Source organism: Balaenoptera acutorostrata, chromosome 13 (genome assembly GCF_949987535.1).
Source record: "Balaenoptera acutorostrata chromosome 13, mBalAcu1.1, whole genome shotgun sequence".
Taxonomy (NCBI): domain Eukaryota; kingdom Metazoa; phylum Chordata; class Mammalia; order Artiodactyla; family Balaenopteridae; genus Balaenoptera; species Balaenoptera acutorostrata.
The window spans coordinates 83947123-83962152 of NC_080076.1; the positions used below are offsets into that span (position 1 = coordinate 83947123).

General features: G+C 37.6%; 1 protein-coding gene across 13 annotated transcripts in view; it reads left to right on the forward strand.

The window, feature by feature from the left end:
- ATXN2 (ataxin 2) overlaps window positions 1-15030 on the forward strand; it is a 135871-nt gene that overhangs the window by 69154 nt on the left and 51687 nt on the right. For 12 of the 13 annotated variants that reach the window (XR_009005102.1, XR_009005103.1, XR_009005104.1 and 9 more), the window contains exons 6-11: window positions 1769-1893; window positions 4492-4583; window positions 5066-5263; window positions 6724-6902; window positions 9605-9814; window positions 13228-13410. Coding sequence is in view for 10 of the 13 variants with exons in the window: in XM_057527111.1 (XP_057383094.1) it covers window positions 1769-1893; window positions 4492-4583; window positions 5066-5263; window positions 6724-6902; window positions 9605-9814; window positions 13228-13410 (987 nt within the window). In the remaining 3 variants the exon portion in view is untranslated. The remainder of the gene's footprint in view (window positions 1-1768; window positions 1894-4491; window positions 4584-5065; window positions 5264-6723; window positions 6903-9604; window positions 9815-13227; window positions 13411-15030) is intronic. The other variant, XM_057527118.1, reaches the window with a different exon arrangement.

The following is a 15030-nucleotide window of genomic DNA, read 5'->3' on the forward strand; positions in this document are numbered from 1 at the left end:
TCATGGCCCTGGGGTTGAGGACCCCTGTTGTAGAAGATAACATGACTGGTTTGTAATTTTTCTGTGGTCTAGTTTTCTGTTCTAATTTTGTGAGAATTAAAGTAGGGAATTTCAGCCACCTAATGTAAGTCATTATTTGATGTTTTTCTTGGAGCATTTCACATTCTTGAAAATACATATGGCAAAATCAGTTTTACCAAGAATTTCTGTAACTTTAAGATGATGTAGAGTAGAACTTTACTCAGGCAAGTGTCATATAAAGCCAAGTTTTTAGGACCATCAGTGGCTTACAGCTGAAGATGGCATTATGAAGATAACATCAGTGGTGAGAACCTCTTAGCTTTTCCAAAATGCAGTCATCTTCCAGTGAATGCTAATCCCACTCCCAGCTGAGGCATGCTGCTTTGGGGATCCCCCTTGGTACGCTCTTGGCTCTTATATAATTGCTAGCAACGGGAGCCATGCTGCCTGATGGAGCTGGCAGCTAAGCCCATAGGTGCAGTTATGCTTTTATTCCCTAGTGTGCATGAATACACACCCACATCCGCTTACCCACCTGTAGTTTGAGATGAGAGGAGGTAAGAGCTAGCTAGGCTTATTATAGTGCCATGCCTAAATTTGCTGGCTCAAGTTTCTTATTTCACCATCACCTTGCCCACTGGGGAGCCAGTGACAGTTATAGAAAGAGTACCAAATCAAAAATCCATCTGGAATTATCTCTTTTGAAGGAGACACAGGTGTTGATTTTTTCCCTTCCTCCTCCTCCTTGATGGCAGCTTGAAGTAAGGGTGAGGGTATGGTGACTGGGAGCCAGTACTCTCTAGCAGAGCCAGATCAGCAGAAGTATTAACGCCGCAGCCCTGTGCTAGGTGATACCTTATAGGTCCAGACATCTAAATGTAAGCTGGTATCTCCAAAGCATTTCCTAACACTGTCATTGCCCAAGTAGACTTTTATTTAGCTGGGTCCTAACTTCCAACTAGAGATTTTCTTTTCTGGACAGCAGCTATGATATAGATAGTTCCTGTCAGGTGAGCATACTAATGCCATTCTGCTCTCACAAGCTAGTGCTCCTCAGTAACATTAGCAGAGGAGGAGAGGATACATTAGGTGAGAAAGTATTGACAGGAAGTCCAGGTAGGCCTGCCACCTGAACCTTCTGGGGACAGATAACACTGTGGGGCCTGAGCTTTGTATTGGAGTGGCTCTAGGGAAATATGGGTTCTGTGTGGGGGTGGGTCACTTCGAATGGCTTTAGTTACTTAATGGCAACAGTATGTTAGGATACTGACCCCTGCATGTAGATGTGGATTTGGAAAGTTAAAAGATCAACATACGTTTGGCTGAAGGAGCTCTGAGGGCATATCTAATTACTGGGTCTGTTAAACAAAAGAGATCTTGTTTTAGATGGATTGATAGAAAATTTCTGGATGAATTCTGAAACACAAAGCAATTATTTTTAATACAATTTATGACTTGTGTGAATACATTATAACATTTCATGTGGCTTAAAATTATATGGGTAAAACACACCTTCACCAATAATCATCTGTGATGCCATTTACTGAATTAAGTTTTTTGAAGGTTATAGTATTAGAAGCATTACACATCTGAAAGCATACTGTTAATGAATGCTATTCTTTCTGTATCAGAAATTCACTTTTCATAATTATCATTTAGCATACATCTCTGTTGATAAATCCATGTATGTATTCACATAGCCCATTGTCTGGTTGTATGATCTTTCAACCAAAACCATCCTTTGCAGATGCTTTTACTGACTCTGCTATCAGTGCTAAAGTGAATGGTGAACACAAAGAGAAGGACCTGGAGCCCTGGGATGCAGGTGAACTCACTACCAGTGAGGAACTGGAGGCTTTGGAAAATGATGTTGTAAGCAAAATCTTTTCGATTAGTCATGTGATGTGGTCATGTGATATGGTATGACATCCTATCGCTTGGTTTTAATTTAAGTATGTTGTTGTGAATATATTTAAAGTAGCAGTTTTATTGTGTAAATAGAGACTTTGCCCTAGGCAGTATATACAGAAAAATGTTTCTTTGGGATGCTTATGAATTATTTGTATGTTTTTAAAGTAAGTCCTAATGAGCAACTTAAAAATTTAAATTGGAAACCATGGGAAACTAGAAATGCTGGCATGTTTTGCTTTGAGTACTCTGCAGAATAAGGCAGCCTAAGAAAAGTGGTGTCTTGTCTGTTGACTTTACCTAGCGGTGAGGTCAAAGTGTGACTTTTAGGCTTCTTGTCTGTCAGGGAGGCACTCATTATTAAGATACATTGTTAGATTACATTAGAATTAAAGCAATAAGTAAATTTCTTTGTCTCAAAATTAGGAACATTCTCTACAAAAATCTATTTCCAGAAGCCTCTTGGCATATATTATTTTTACTTTTCGCACAACACATCATCTATAAATCAAATACTTAATAATGACTCTGTCATTAGGATTCTGTAAATTCTGTTTCTAAACTGTGGAGATACAAGCAAAGTCTCTTGCCAAAAATGAGTGTTTAGATAGTAAAATTTGAATGGGATGGGGGACTTCCCTGGCGGTCCAGTGATTAGAACTTCACCTTCCAATGTAGGGGGTGCGTGTTTGATCCCTGGTCGGGGAGCTAGGATCCCACGTGCCTCATGGCCAAAAAACCAAAACATAAAACAGAAGCAATATTGTAACAGATTCACTAAAGACTTGTAAAAAAGTGGTCCACGTCAAAAAAAATCTTTAAAAAAAAAAATTTCAAAGGGATGAAGAATCTTTCATTGAATATTACAGAAAAGTCTTATTCAGCAAATCTGCGTTTGATGTTTAAGTCATTGTCTAGTTGCAAAACTGGAAATACATAGTCAGCGTATCATTATTAATTTTCAAACTTTTTAAAGAAGCATATATAACTGATTGTGAAGGTTCTCAGGTTTGTGCAGCACATCACCTCTGTGGAGGATATGGAAAAGCAGGCACTCTTTTTTTTTTTTTCTAATTGATAGCGAAGCAGTTAAATTGATAGACGCTTTCTAGAGAGCATTCTGGCAATGTTTATCAGAATTTAAAACACACATACACTTTATTTATTTAATCTACTCTGGGTCTTAGTTGTGGCACGCGGGCTTCTTAGTTGTGGCATGCGGACTCTTAGTTGCGGCATGCATGTGGGATCTAGTTCCCCAACCAGGGATCGAAGCCGGGCCCTCTGCATTGGGAGCGTGGAGTCTTACCCATTGGACCACTAGGGAAGTCCCCACACATACACTTCGGTACAGCAGTTCTACCTCTGAGAATTTATCCATAAGACTTTCAAATAATTATGTATGAGGATGTTTTTAACAGCATTTTATTCTAATAGTGAAAAATAGGAAACATCCTAACTGTGCATCAATAGGGCATGGGTTAAATAGATTTATTGTACCTCCGTTCAGTTGAAGTACTGTATGTCCACTGGAAAGAAAGATATTCTGGGAAGATATCTAAAACTTATTAAAAGAAAAAGCAAGTTGCAGAGAATTTTCAAAAAAGAGAGCTGATGATAATAATCATATTCTTACATATGCACAGAGAATGTCTGGAATTATGCCCAAGAAGTTGTTAATGGTGGTTATCTGTGCACACTGGGATTGTCAGATTTTACTTTTCACTGGATGTCTTTCTGCACTGTTTAAATTTTTTACATGGAGTATATACTAAAAGAGCATATTTTAAAGCTTCCATAAGTAACTGATTTCCTACCCACGTGTGTTTGGCCGAAGTAGTTGATTTAGTGGTGGAATTACATTATAGTTTTATCTGGAGTAGCACAGAGGGAGCCAAGGTTAATGGGTGACCTTAGAGGCAAGTTTTAGTCTTGAAATTGCCATCAACATTGCTCAGATGATGCTGTGCCCTCTTCTGACATGGATAATGATAACCCCTTTCTATCCGTCAGACCTGATGATCAGTCAACTCAAAGAGGTTTCAGGTAAATACCTTGTAGAAAGGTCACCGTTAGGGAGTAGGGAAAGGAGAGAACCCTGACCTGAGGCTATTTTATGAAGTAACTAAAATGTTCTGAACTTTTACTAATAACATCTCAAATAATTGTTTCGTATACAGTTGACCTTTGAACAGCACAGGTTTGAACCACACTGGTCCACTTATATGCATTTTTTTGCAATAGTAAATACTATAGTAATGCACTATCCCAAGGTTGGTTGAATCTACAGATTTTCGACTATTCCTGGAGTCAGTGACCCTAACACCCCACCCCCTGAATTGTTCAAGGTTCGACTGTAGTTATTTACCAACTTGTAGGGGCTGATGTGTAGAAGAAAGTTTTTCCTTAAGACATTTTTAAAGCAAATTTTTGCCTGTTTTTTAATTTTGCTAGATTTTGCTTGAATAGTATGAGATATTGTTAATGTAGATATCGACTATAACTGAATTAAAGAAGACAAATACTGTGTCATTTTGAAAAATGAGCTTCATTTTCTTCTAGTCTAATGGATGGGATCCCAATGATATGTTTCGATATAATGAAGAAAATTATGGTGTAGTGTCTACATATGATAGCAGTCTATCTTCATATACGTAAGTTTTAAAAGTTTGCTTTTGTTTTAATACATATTTGCCTTTGATTTTCATCAACTTAAATTATGATGTTGAATAAATGTTTCTGTTGGATTTTAAGTTAAACGATTATGTGAAAGAATTATCCTTTTACTACCTACGCTGATAAATTCCCATTAAAACACGGAAATATAGTTTACTTATACCCTAATTTTTTGCTCTAAATAAATTTTGTTTCCTTTTTACACTGTAAAAACTCTAAATTGGTAAGTGCAGAGGTTATGGGGGACTAGTCAACCAGTTTTGGAAATGTTATATTCCTCTAGGGAAAAGGTAACAGAAGAAAAATCAAGTTTTGATTTATAAATAAATAGATGACTGTAGCTCTCTTACAGTTTTACCAGCATTTTAAACTCTGAACTCTCTTAATAGTTGATTGTGACAGATATGTAAACTATGACTTAAAGAAACTCACTTTGCTTTTTCTTTTCGTCATGTTCCAGGGTGCCCTTAGAAAGGGATAACTCAGAAGAATTTTTAAAACGAGAAGCAAGGGCAAACCAGTTAGCAGAAGAAATTGAATCAAGTGCCCAGTATAAAGCCCGGGTGGCCCTGGAAAATGATGATAGGAGCGAAGAAGAAAAATACACAGCAGTTCAGAGAAATTCCAGTGAACGTGAGGGCCACAACATAAACACTAGGTATTTAAAGGAAATCATGATGCAGTATTTTGGATACACAACTCAAGGTCTGTGTGAGAAGGTGTATTATTATTACTATATTTCATCTGCCTTTAACCTAGCTTAGGTAGAGAATGCAAATGGAGTTGGTTTCAGGTTCTGTTAGAGAAAAGATTACAGTAATCTTGGAAAGTATTTTTTGAGCATCACCTCTGTGGAGCCAAGTGTTGGATATACAGTGATGAGCAAGTCAAGGTCTGGAAGAGCTTGTTAAAGAATAATGAAGAGGTTGTGGGGGGAGTACATATAATTACAGTTCATTATGATTTCCTAGATTAGAGGGGTGGTCAAAGTACTAGAAACATGCAAGTGAGGAGGAACTAGCATAACTTCGTGGGGTGAGAGAATGCCTAACAGAGGAGGTGATGTTTTGTGATGGGATAGTAGATCTGTCTGCCACTCAAAGAGACATAAAACGGAGGAGTTCCTTGCATGGTGAAAGAACTTGTCCAGTTCAGGGAAAACCTAGTTGTTTCATATGTCTGGAATACAGGGTGTATGTTGAGGTTGCAGTGGTAACAGTTGGTGATAGGAACTGAGGTAGTGAAATTCTTCCTGTGTCATGTTAAAAAGCACCCTGTAGATAGGGGATGGCATGAACCAACTATGGGACATTGAGAACTGGCTGAGACATAGAGATCAGTTATTGTATTGAAATAGTTCAAGTGTGAGAACTTGGTAACCAATGAGACCAGAACCAGTGATAGAAAGGTTAGAAAAACGAGGGATGACCCTGAGTTTTATTTGATAACCAAGCAGATTGGTGGTTGTACTGGTAATGGCGGTAGAAAACATGGAGCAAGCTTGAGGAGAGATAGAGTGAGTCCATTTGTGCAATTTTACTGCATTTGAGGGGCTCACAGGTCTTCTGTGCATTTATTCATAAACATGTTGAGAAACACCTGCTACATACCTGGTAGAATAAGATACACATTCTGTCTTCAAGGCACTCACAGCTTAGGAGTCGTGATTTGAATTAAAGTGTTCAGGGAGAGATGTTGAGACTGTGAGACTGACAGTGTGGATTTGGGGGATTGATGTTGAAGCCATGAATAACTAATGAACAGCCACCAAGAGAAGAGATCACAAAGAAAACGAAGTAGAGAAAACCAAGGAAGATCAGTTTCAAGAAGACAGATGATGATTGATAGAAACAGCCATAAAGAGGCCAAGTGGATAAGAATGAATACACATCTGTTATATTTTGTCCTTAGCGGGATTATCTGAGGGAAAGGAAAGGCCAGAGGCTAGAGCTTAGAGTAAGATGGAAGAATAGGGGTGTCTGGAAGTGGGGCCGTTTGGTTTTAAGTGTTTAACCTTTTAATAACAAGCATTCCCTTCTGCCTAAATTACTTTTAGATATGTTTCATTGGCCTGGTATCTATTAGGATAAAATGATTTAAAGGATCTCTCATTTTCAGGGAAAATAAATATATTCCTCCTGGACAAAGAAATAGAGAAGTCATATCCTGGGGAAGTGGGCGACAGAATTCACCGCGTATGGGCCAGCCTGGATCGGGCTCCATGCCATCGAGATCCACCTCTCACACTTCAGATTTCAACCCAAATTCTGGTTCAGACCAAAGAGTAGTTAATGGAGGCAAGTATTTTGACCAGATTTGTCAATGTCATTCATCAAATACAGTTTTCTGAATATTTACAGTTTTACATCGTTGATAAGAACATGCATACCTTTAATGATTTCTGTGGAGTAGTTTTCACTTAATTTAAATTTGCCTTTGTGGATATCAAATTAGTAAAATTAGTAAAAATTAGTATGTTATTGGCATATACATCATTTAGCATGATGAAATACTCATGTATTAAGATAAAGTGCTAAATGTAACCAAAGACATTCACTTGGCAAAAAAAACACTTCACATATGTGAAGAAATTGGAAACTTTGGGTAGGTTCTCAATTTTAAAAATACTGGATGATAAAATTATTTAGATATAGTTTACATGGAAAATCCCAATCTGTGTGAAACACTCAGTGGTTAATATAGATTCATTTTTATGAACTGTTTGTTTATATATTTATATTCTGCTTACTTCAAGAAAGGATTTGAGGTAACTTGCAATACAAGACACAACCAAGAGTCATGTGAAGATGGTGAAGAAAAAAAGTGCTTAAAAAAAAATAGAAACAACTCTTAGTGTAAGGGTGAATATTGTAGTTTAGCTTAAGTAAAATACAGAAACTTGTGTCTTTAGTAGGAAGATATTTTTTTCTATTCTACCTCTGTATCTAGGTTAAATATAACTCACGGGTCATGGATCTCTCATACAAGTCAGGGGTATTGGAAACAGCAGTGCCATAGACTGTATGGAACCATGGTAATTAATGATACTGTTGGGGGACTTCCCTGGCAGTCGTGCTCCACTATTTACAGTAGCCAGGACATGGAAGCAACGTAAGTGTCCATCGACAGATGAATGGATAAAGAAGATGTGGCACATATATACGATGGAATATTACTCAGCCATAAAAAGAAACAAAATTGAGTTATTTGTAGTGAGGTGGATGGACCTAGAGTCTGTCATACAGAGTGAAGTAAGTCAGAAAGAGTAAAACAAATACCGTATGCTAACACATAATATGGAATCTAAAAAAAAAAAAAAAAAACAAGGTTCTGACAAACCTAGGGGCAGAACAGGAATAAAGACGCAGATGTAGAGAATGGACTTGAGGACACAGAGAGGGGGAAGGGTAAGCTGGGATGAAGTGAGAGTGTCATGGACATATATACACTACCAAATGTAAAATAGGTAGCTAGTGGGAAGCACCTGCATTGCACAAGGAGATCAGCTTGGTGCTTTGTGACCACCTAGGGGGGTGGGATAGGGAGGGTGGGAGGGAGACGCAAGAGGAAGGGCATATGGGGATATATGTATACATATAGCTAAAAAAATAATAATAAAATGGGAAGCTTTTTAAAATTTATCAGCCTAAAATTAATTTTATCTTATTATTTGAAAGTAGTTATAATGCCAACTCATGGGATTCTATTTATATTACTATTAAAATTGTAATTACTCATGGGAAAAAAAAAAGACTCGGTGCTCCAATGCAGGGGACGTGGGTTCAATCCCTGGTTGGGGAACTAAGATCCCACGTGCTGTGCAGCACAGCCATAATAATAATAATAATAATAATAATAATAACAATAATACTGGTGGTGTGTTAGTTACTAACTCAGGGCTAACAGTGGACATTCAATTTTAGGTATTTAAGTTTGGAAAGTTAGAAAAATAGAGAACACTAAGTTTCCAATTTCATTTGTTTTCATTGAGTCTTTCTCCAGAATTCCTCTCCAATGAACACTCTTGAGTATTTTCTATACATTTGTATTGGGGGTGAAATTTCTTTGCTCACTGAGTAAAGAATTTTAGTTGTTCATGAACAGAATTTTCAAAATAAAAAACCTGAAAGGGGCTGGGAAATGTATGATACTCAAGTGTGTGGAACCCTATGGAGAGGAGACCTGGACTGTTTCCTAAGATTAAGGTAAGTGATATGTCATGTTACATGTTAGCTGTATTTTGACCTGTGCATATCCCTCAGTGTCGGTTTATTTGGTGATGACTGCTTTGTAGTTGCATTGTTTATTAAGCAGTCTCTTAGATGAATGTTTAACTGCATAAATTATTTAGAAGGTCCCCTTTTTCTAATTTGATAAGATTAAAATATGTGTTTTGAAAAGGCAATGAATATTAACCTGTCACTCCTGTGACTCTAGAAAATAGTAGAAGTAATGTTCTATTTCTACTTAAATGTACCTGCTTAATGAGATTTCAAACTCAACCTTACATTAAAGTATAAACTAGATGAAAACCACAGACAGTTATAAGAAACCAGCATTTTTAATGAGGTATAATAGCTGATGTGTCAAGCTAAAACTTTTAATAATAATCTTACTCCTGAGTTTTGTGATTTATTGTGTGAAATTATCTGGTGTATGTTATAATCCTTTTAACAATTGATTACCAAGAAACAGTTACAGAAGCAGAATTAATAGGCAAAGTCTTAACTGTCTTCTTCAGTAGTATGTGTAGATCCTAATTAACCCTTTGGGAACGTGTATTCATTTAAACAGACTTAATTTTAAGGAGGTTAAAGTAAAATGTGAATTTATGTCAGTTAAGTTATGCTAAAACTTATCACAAGTCAAATGACTGTCCTCAAAGGGTTAAAATGTACAAGAAATCATTTTTGTCATTTTACTTTTTTTTCTGTTTACTTTTTTCCCTCATTTTTTTCTTTAGTTTTTATACTTTCCTTCATATCATTTGTTCTGTCAGGTGTTCCCTGGCCATCGCCTTGCCCATCTCCTTCCTCTCGCCCACCTTCTCGCTACCAGTCAGGTCCCAACTCTCTTCCACCTCGGGCAGCCACCCCTACACGGCCGCCCTCCAGGCCCCCCTCGCGGCCATCCAGACCCCCGTCTCACCCCTCTGCTCATGGTTCTCCAGCTCCTGTCTCTACTATGCCTAAACGCATGTCTTCAGAAGGTACAATACCACAATTTGTTCATGTTTTTGTTTGTCTTTGTTTAACTCCTATGTGAGTTTATAATTACAAAATAGTTTCCTCTTCATTATTTAATAACCTATAATTTCTGTGTTTTAACTTTAGTTTATTAAAACTATTTCTATTAACCTTTTGTTCATTAGAGAGAAATTTGATAAATGCTGTGTGAAGCTATGAACTATCCTGAATTGTAAGAATGAGGGTTTTGTCTCTGCCTGGTAATGATGCTCTTTTACAGCCCAGGGCCTTCTCCCTTCCACTTTACAGTGTATACAGTGGTTAATGGTAAACAGTGAATTTTCTTCATCAGTCTTGGACTTTTTGTAGAACCTATCATTTTATAGCTCCTTGGCCAAGGTACTAGTGAATTTGCCTGTTGGCCATAGGCAGGAGTGATGGTTTAGGGGTCCTTTTTGAGAGGGACATTACATGTAGCTGCCTTTGTGTGTTTACTCTTAGATTACAATACGGAGTTTAATTTTGTGTTTGGGGAATTAAAAAAAAAATAGTTTTGTAATATTTCATAGTGAAAGTCTTTAATCTGGAAGAAGTTCTTGATCTAAGATAAAATTTTTATCTTAGAAAGCTATGTATGAATCTTTAGGGTTTTATTTATTTATTTATCTATTTATTTATTTCCCATGTCAATAAAAAAGAATAAAATCCTGTAGTTCTCATTCATTGATGCTAAATCCACCATTGCTACATATCAGATACATGGATGTGTTGTAGAAAGGTCACATTTTAATCTAAATGTCGTGCATAAGTAAAAAAACTTTTTTCTGAATGATAATGACCTTTGACATTATTTTGGAGTATTTGATATGTTAAAATTTTAATCGGATTTGTTCATTAAAATTACAGTTGATATTGCTTATGTTGAGACTAATACAGTTTTCTGGCATAAAATGCTTCCCTGGAGAAAACTAAGTTGGCTTTTTTTTTTTTTTTTGGGTGTGTTGGGTCTTCGTTTCTGTGCGAGGGCTTTCTCCAGTTCCGGCAAGTGGGGGCCACTCCTCATCGCGGTGCGCGGGCCTCTCACTGTCGCGGCCTCTCGCATTGCGGAGCACAGGTTCCAGACGCGCAGGCTCAGTAGTCGTGGCTCACGGGCCTAGCCGCTCCGCGGCATGTGGGATCCTCCCAGACCAGGGCTCGAACCCGTGTCCCCTGCATTGGCAGGCAGACTCCCAACCACTGCGCCACCAGGGGAGCCCAAGTTGGCTGTTTTTTTAAATTTATTTATTTATTTTATTTTTGGCTGTGTTGGATCTTAGTTTTTGTGCGAGGGCTTCCCCTAGTCGCGGCGAGTGGGGGCCACTCTTCATCGCGGTGCGCAGGCCTCTCACTGTCACGGCCTCTCTTGTTGCGGAGCACAGGCTCCAGACGCGCAGGCTCAGTAGTTGTGGCTCACGGGCCTAGTCGCTCCGCGGCATGTGGGATCCTCCCAGACCAGGGCTCGAACCCGTGTCCCCTGCATTGGCAGGCGGACTCCCAACCACTGCGCCACCAGGGAAGCCCAACTGTTTTTTAATAAATTGTTGTCATCCAGTCAGGGAGGTCATGTGATCTTGACTAAAGCAGCTAACCTTGTTAGCTGTTGAACAGCGTGTTCAACATGTTGAAAGCATGTTGAACAGCATGATTTTCAAGGTGACTTCCTTACTCAGAAGTGCCTGTGATGGTGGCCTCTAAATGAAAAGCTACATTCTGTTGACATATTTGTTGTGGTCTATTGTTTGCATAAGTGATGTTCATGAGAATATGTTAGATAAAATAGAACTCATTAGCGAGTGTGAGCGTGTTCACGACAGTTAGATGTAAGGACTCACACAAACGTACACCTTCTGCATATTCAGGGATGCTGTGTTATTCAGTTTTTCTTTTTAAATAATTTGAATTAAAATATGTTTTCTAGTCATGTAGTTAGGTGACGCTGAAGCATTTTTAAAATGTGAACTTCAAAATTAAACTATTAAATATAGTGGTTTTCTGTGTTTAATATAGAGAATATATTTTGTTTCTGAAACAATTTTACATATTGCCAAAGACTGAATTTTTTTAAGTTAGAGTTTGATTTCATTGAGCTATGCCAGCCGTCTTTCTTGGTCTTTTTCTGTAAAGGGACGTAAAAATTATGTATAAATATGCAAATACCCAGTTCTTAACTCATTCTTCAATATAAATTGTATCTCCAGTTGAAAATTATATAACATTAACATTCTTTGTATGATCGTGCCCATGATTGAATTCCTACTGAGGACACAAATTAATTTGACATTCTAAAGAGTTTGGCAAGGGACTTCCCTGGTGGTCCAGTGGTTAAGACTCCACACGTCCACTGCAGGGGGCACGGGTTCAATCCCTGGTTGGGGAACTAAGATTCTGTATGCCACGTGGCGCAGCCAAAAAAATAAAGAGTTTGGCAAGGTAAGGGTAAGGGGCCTTGGCTTTGGCATTAGGAATGAGTTTTGCCAGTTATCACTGTCAGGTTTCTATGGTAAGAGTCATTGTGTCCACTGTTTTCACCTGACTGTTTTGTTTGAATACACAGTAGACTTCTTTATAAATAGAAATTGCTAATGGGGTGACAGAATTGATTGATGTGGAATTTTGACAATTCGTACAGTGCAAATTTCTTCCCCAAATGTCAGTTATTCTAGTCTATAAGTCATGCTTTAACAGTAGAATTTTCAGTTCACAGCCTGTTAAGTATGAGACACTTCCTACAGGTGAGGACTGTTGTAAGACATGGGTCGTGAAATTGTTCACCATGGCAGAAGAGGTAGATAAATTAAGGTTTTGGAGAAATTTAAGAAGGAAAATGTGCATCTTTTTACTAGTGCAAAGACATATCGTGGTCAATAGTTTGTTGTTTAAAATTTTTTTCCCCGAATTTTAGAGGTAATATATTGTAGAAAATTTGAGGGGAAAAACTAAAAGTATATGTTAAAATAAAAATCATTGCATCATGTAGCTATAACTCTATTAACATTTTATTATATTTATTTTTATATGCCTACGAATAATAGGTATAGATGAAACAAATTGCTAAGATCTTTGAAGAGTTATGACATCTTATTGTTTGATTTCTTACCACCAACTGCATCCCTCCCTTTCTTTAAAAATAAAGGGAAATAAAATAAAATTTATTTGTAAAATTTTATGGCATTCCACAAAATAATTCTGAAAGAGTATGGCCAAAAATATATGTGGTGTTTGTTTCCTTTTTCTTAACCAAGAAGAAATGAGAGAGAGAGGGGGAATGTGTGTGTGTGTGAGTGTGTGTGTGTGAGAGAGAAAGAGAAAGAGAAAGAATGGTCTATGTGTATTTAGCAAAAAAGTAGTACTGATGGACATTGTGGCATTCATGTGATGTTCACTGTTTCTTTCTTAGGGCCTCCAAGGATGTCCCCAAAGGCCCAGCGACACCCTCGAAATCACAGAGTTTCTGCTGGGAGGGGTTCCATTTCCAGTGGCCTAGAATTTGTATCCCATACCCCACCGAGTGAAGCGACTGCTCCTCCAGCAGCAAGGACCAGTCCCGCAGGGGGCACATGGTCATCAGTGGTCAGCGGGGGTAGGTCACACTTGGCTTGAAGCATAATGATAATGTTCATTTTGTTATTCTACTAGATGTAAAAAGGGCTGAGCTTGAGCTATGTTTGAGGAACTCTAAGTATATATATGAAAAATAGTGGAGTAACCAGGAATTGGGAAAACTATTTTTTTTTCTGGGCTCTACCACTTACCATATGTTAGGGCAAATCATGTGATCATTCTGAATTTCAGTTTTCTCAGTGAGTAATCTTTAGCTAATCTACTTTATGGTCTTGTGATGAAATTCATGTGGGGTTCATAAATAAGAATATACTTTATAGTTTTATAAAGTACCACTCAAATGGAAGGCAAATACAGTACGTAACATTTGGAGGGATCATATTTCGTGTCTTCTTAGCAACTTTGTTCATTGATTCATGCCACAAACATTTATTTTGGGCTTACGGTGCTGTGTGTTCCCCCCGCCCCCCCCCCGTTTATTCATTCCATACATTTTTATTGACATCCTCCTTTATGCCAGGCAGTATTCTGGGCCCAGGTCCCTGTGTTTCTGTAGCACCAATATATGGCACTAATTCCTGACCATATTTCCCTTTTAAGGACTAACAAACACGGGGGCCCAAGTTTTATCTGTGATTAGTCTGAAGAATGTGCTGATGGCAGCTATAAAAGTGTGAAAAATATACTTTGACAGGATCTTACAATTAAGTTAAGACTGCTTTTGCTACTTAATATTGATGTTTTGCTTCCATGATAACTAGAGTTTGAGCATGCGATGATTGTGGTTTTCGGTCATAATCTATCTTAATCAGTGCATAGAACTTATAAAAGAAAAAGATCTTTAAGCTTAAACAAACAAAAATATACCCAGCTCCATTAAATATCTTTAGTTGGTACACATTGCTCACCTTCATATTGGTATAATTTTATTGTAAATTCCTTTGAACTTTCTGTTTTCTTCTTTGGTCTTCAATTACAAGGAAATGATTCAATTAACAAAAAATAGAATTTCTAAAATCTTTATTTCTTTAGTGTACCATTAATTGTTTGACATTACTCAGATGGTCTGGAAATGAATTTTGAAAGTGACAACATGATTATAGAAGTGAAAGAGTAAAATCACAGTTTTGGAGATACAGAACTGTGTTATAGGTTTGCTCTTTATACTAATTAGAAAAATGACAGTTGTTGAATAATACTTTCCTTCCATGACCCTTTTGACTTAAAAAAATAAAGAACCACTAAAGTGAAGCAAATTGAACCATTTTTCTCTAAATCTTTGACTCTGAATAGGTTTATAATGGCATATGAAACCTATTAGATATTTATTTTGAAGTCATGTGGAATTTAAACCCCTCCTTGGATTAGCTTCCCCTTTGAGCTAAATTGAGTTCCCAATTTCCTTAGTTACTGCAGAGTGGATTTTGATGTGGTAAGAAAGAGCATGTAGGATTGGCTGCAAACTGCTAAAAGGTGTTTGAGTTTATTATTTGAAGGAGGGCCAAATAAGCCTACTTCTTAGGGATTTCCGGCCCCCCCACCCCCCCCCCCCCGACCACCACCACCACCTATTTTAAAGAAACAGTCTCACTTTTTAGTAGAGAATGTTATCTGTATCCTAAAAAGTAGCATTTTTCCT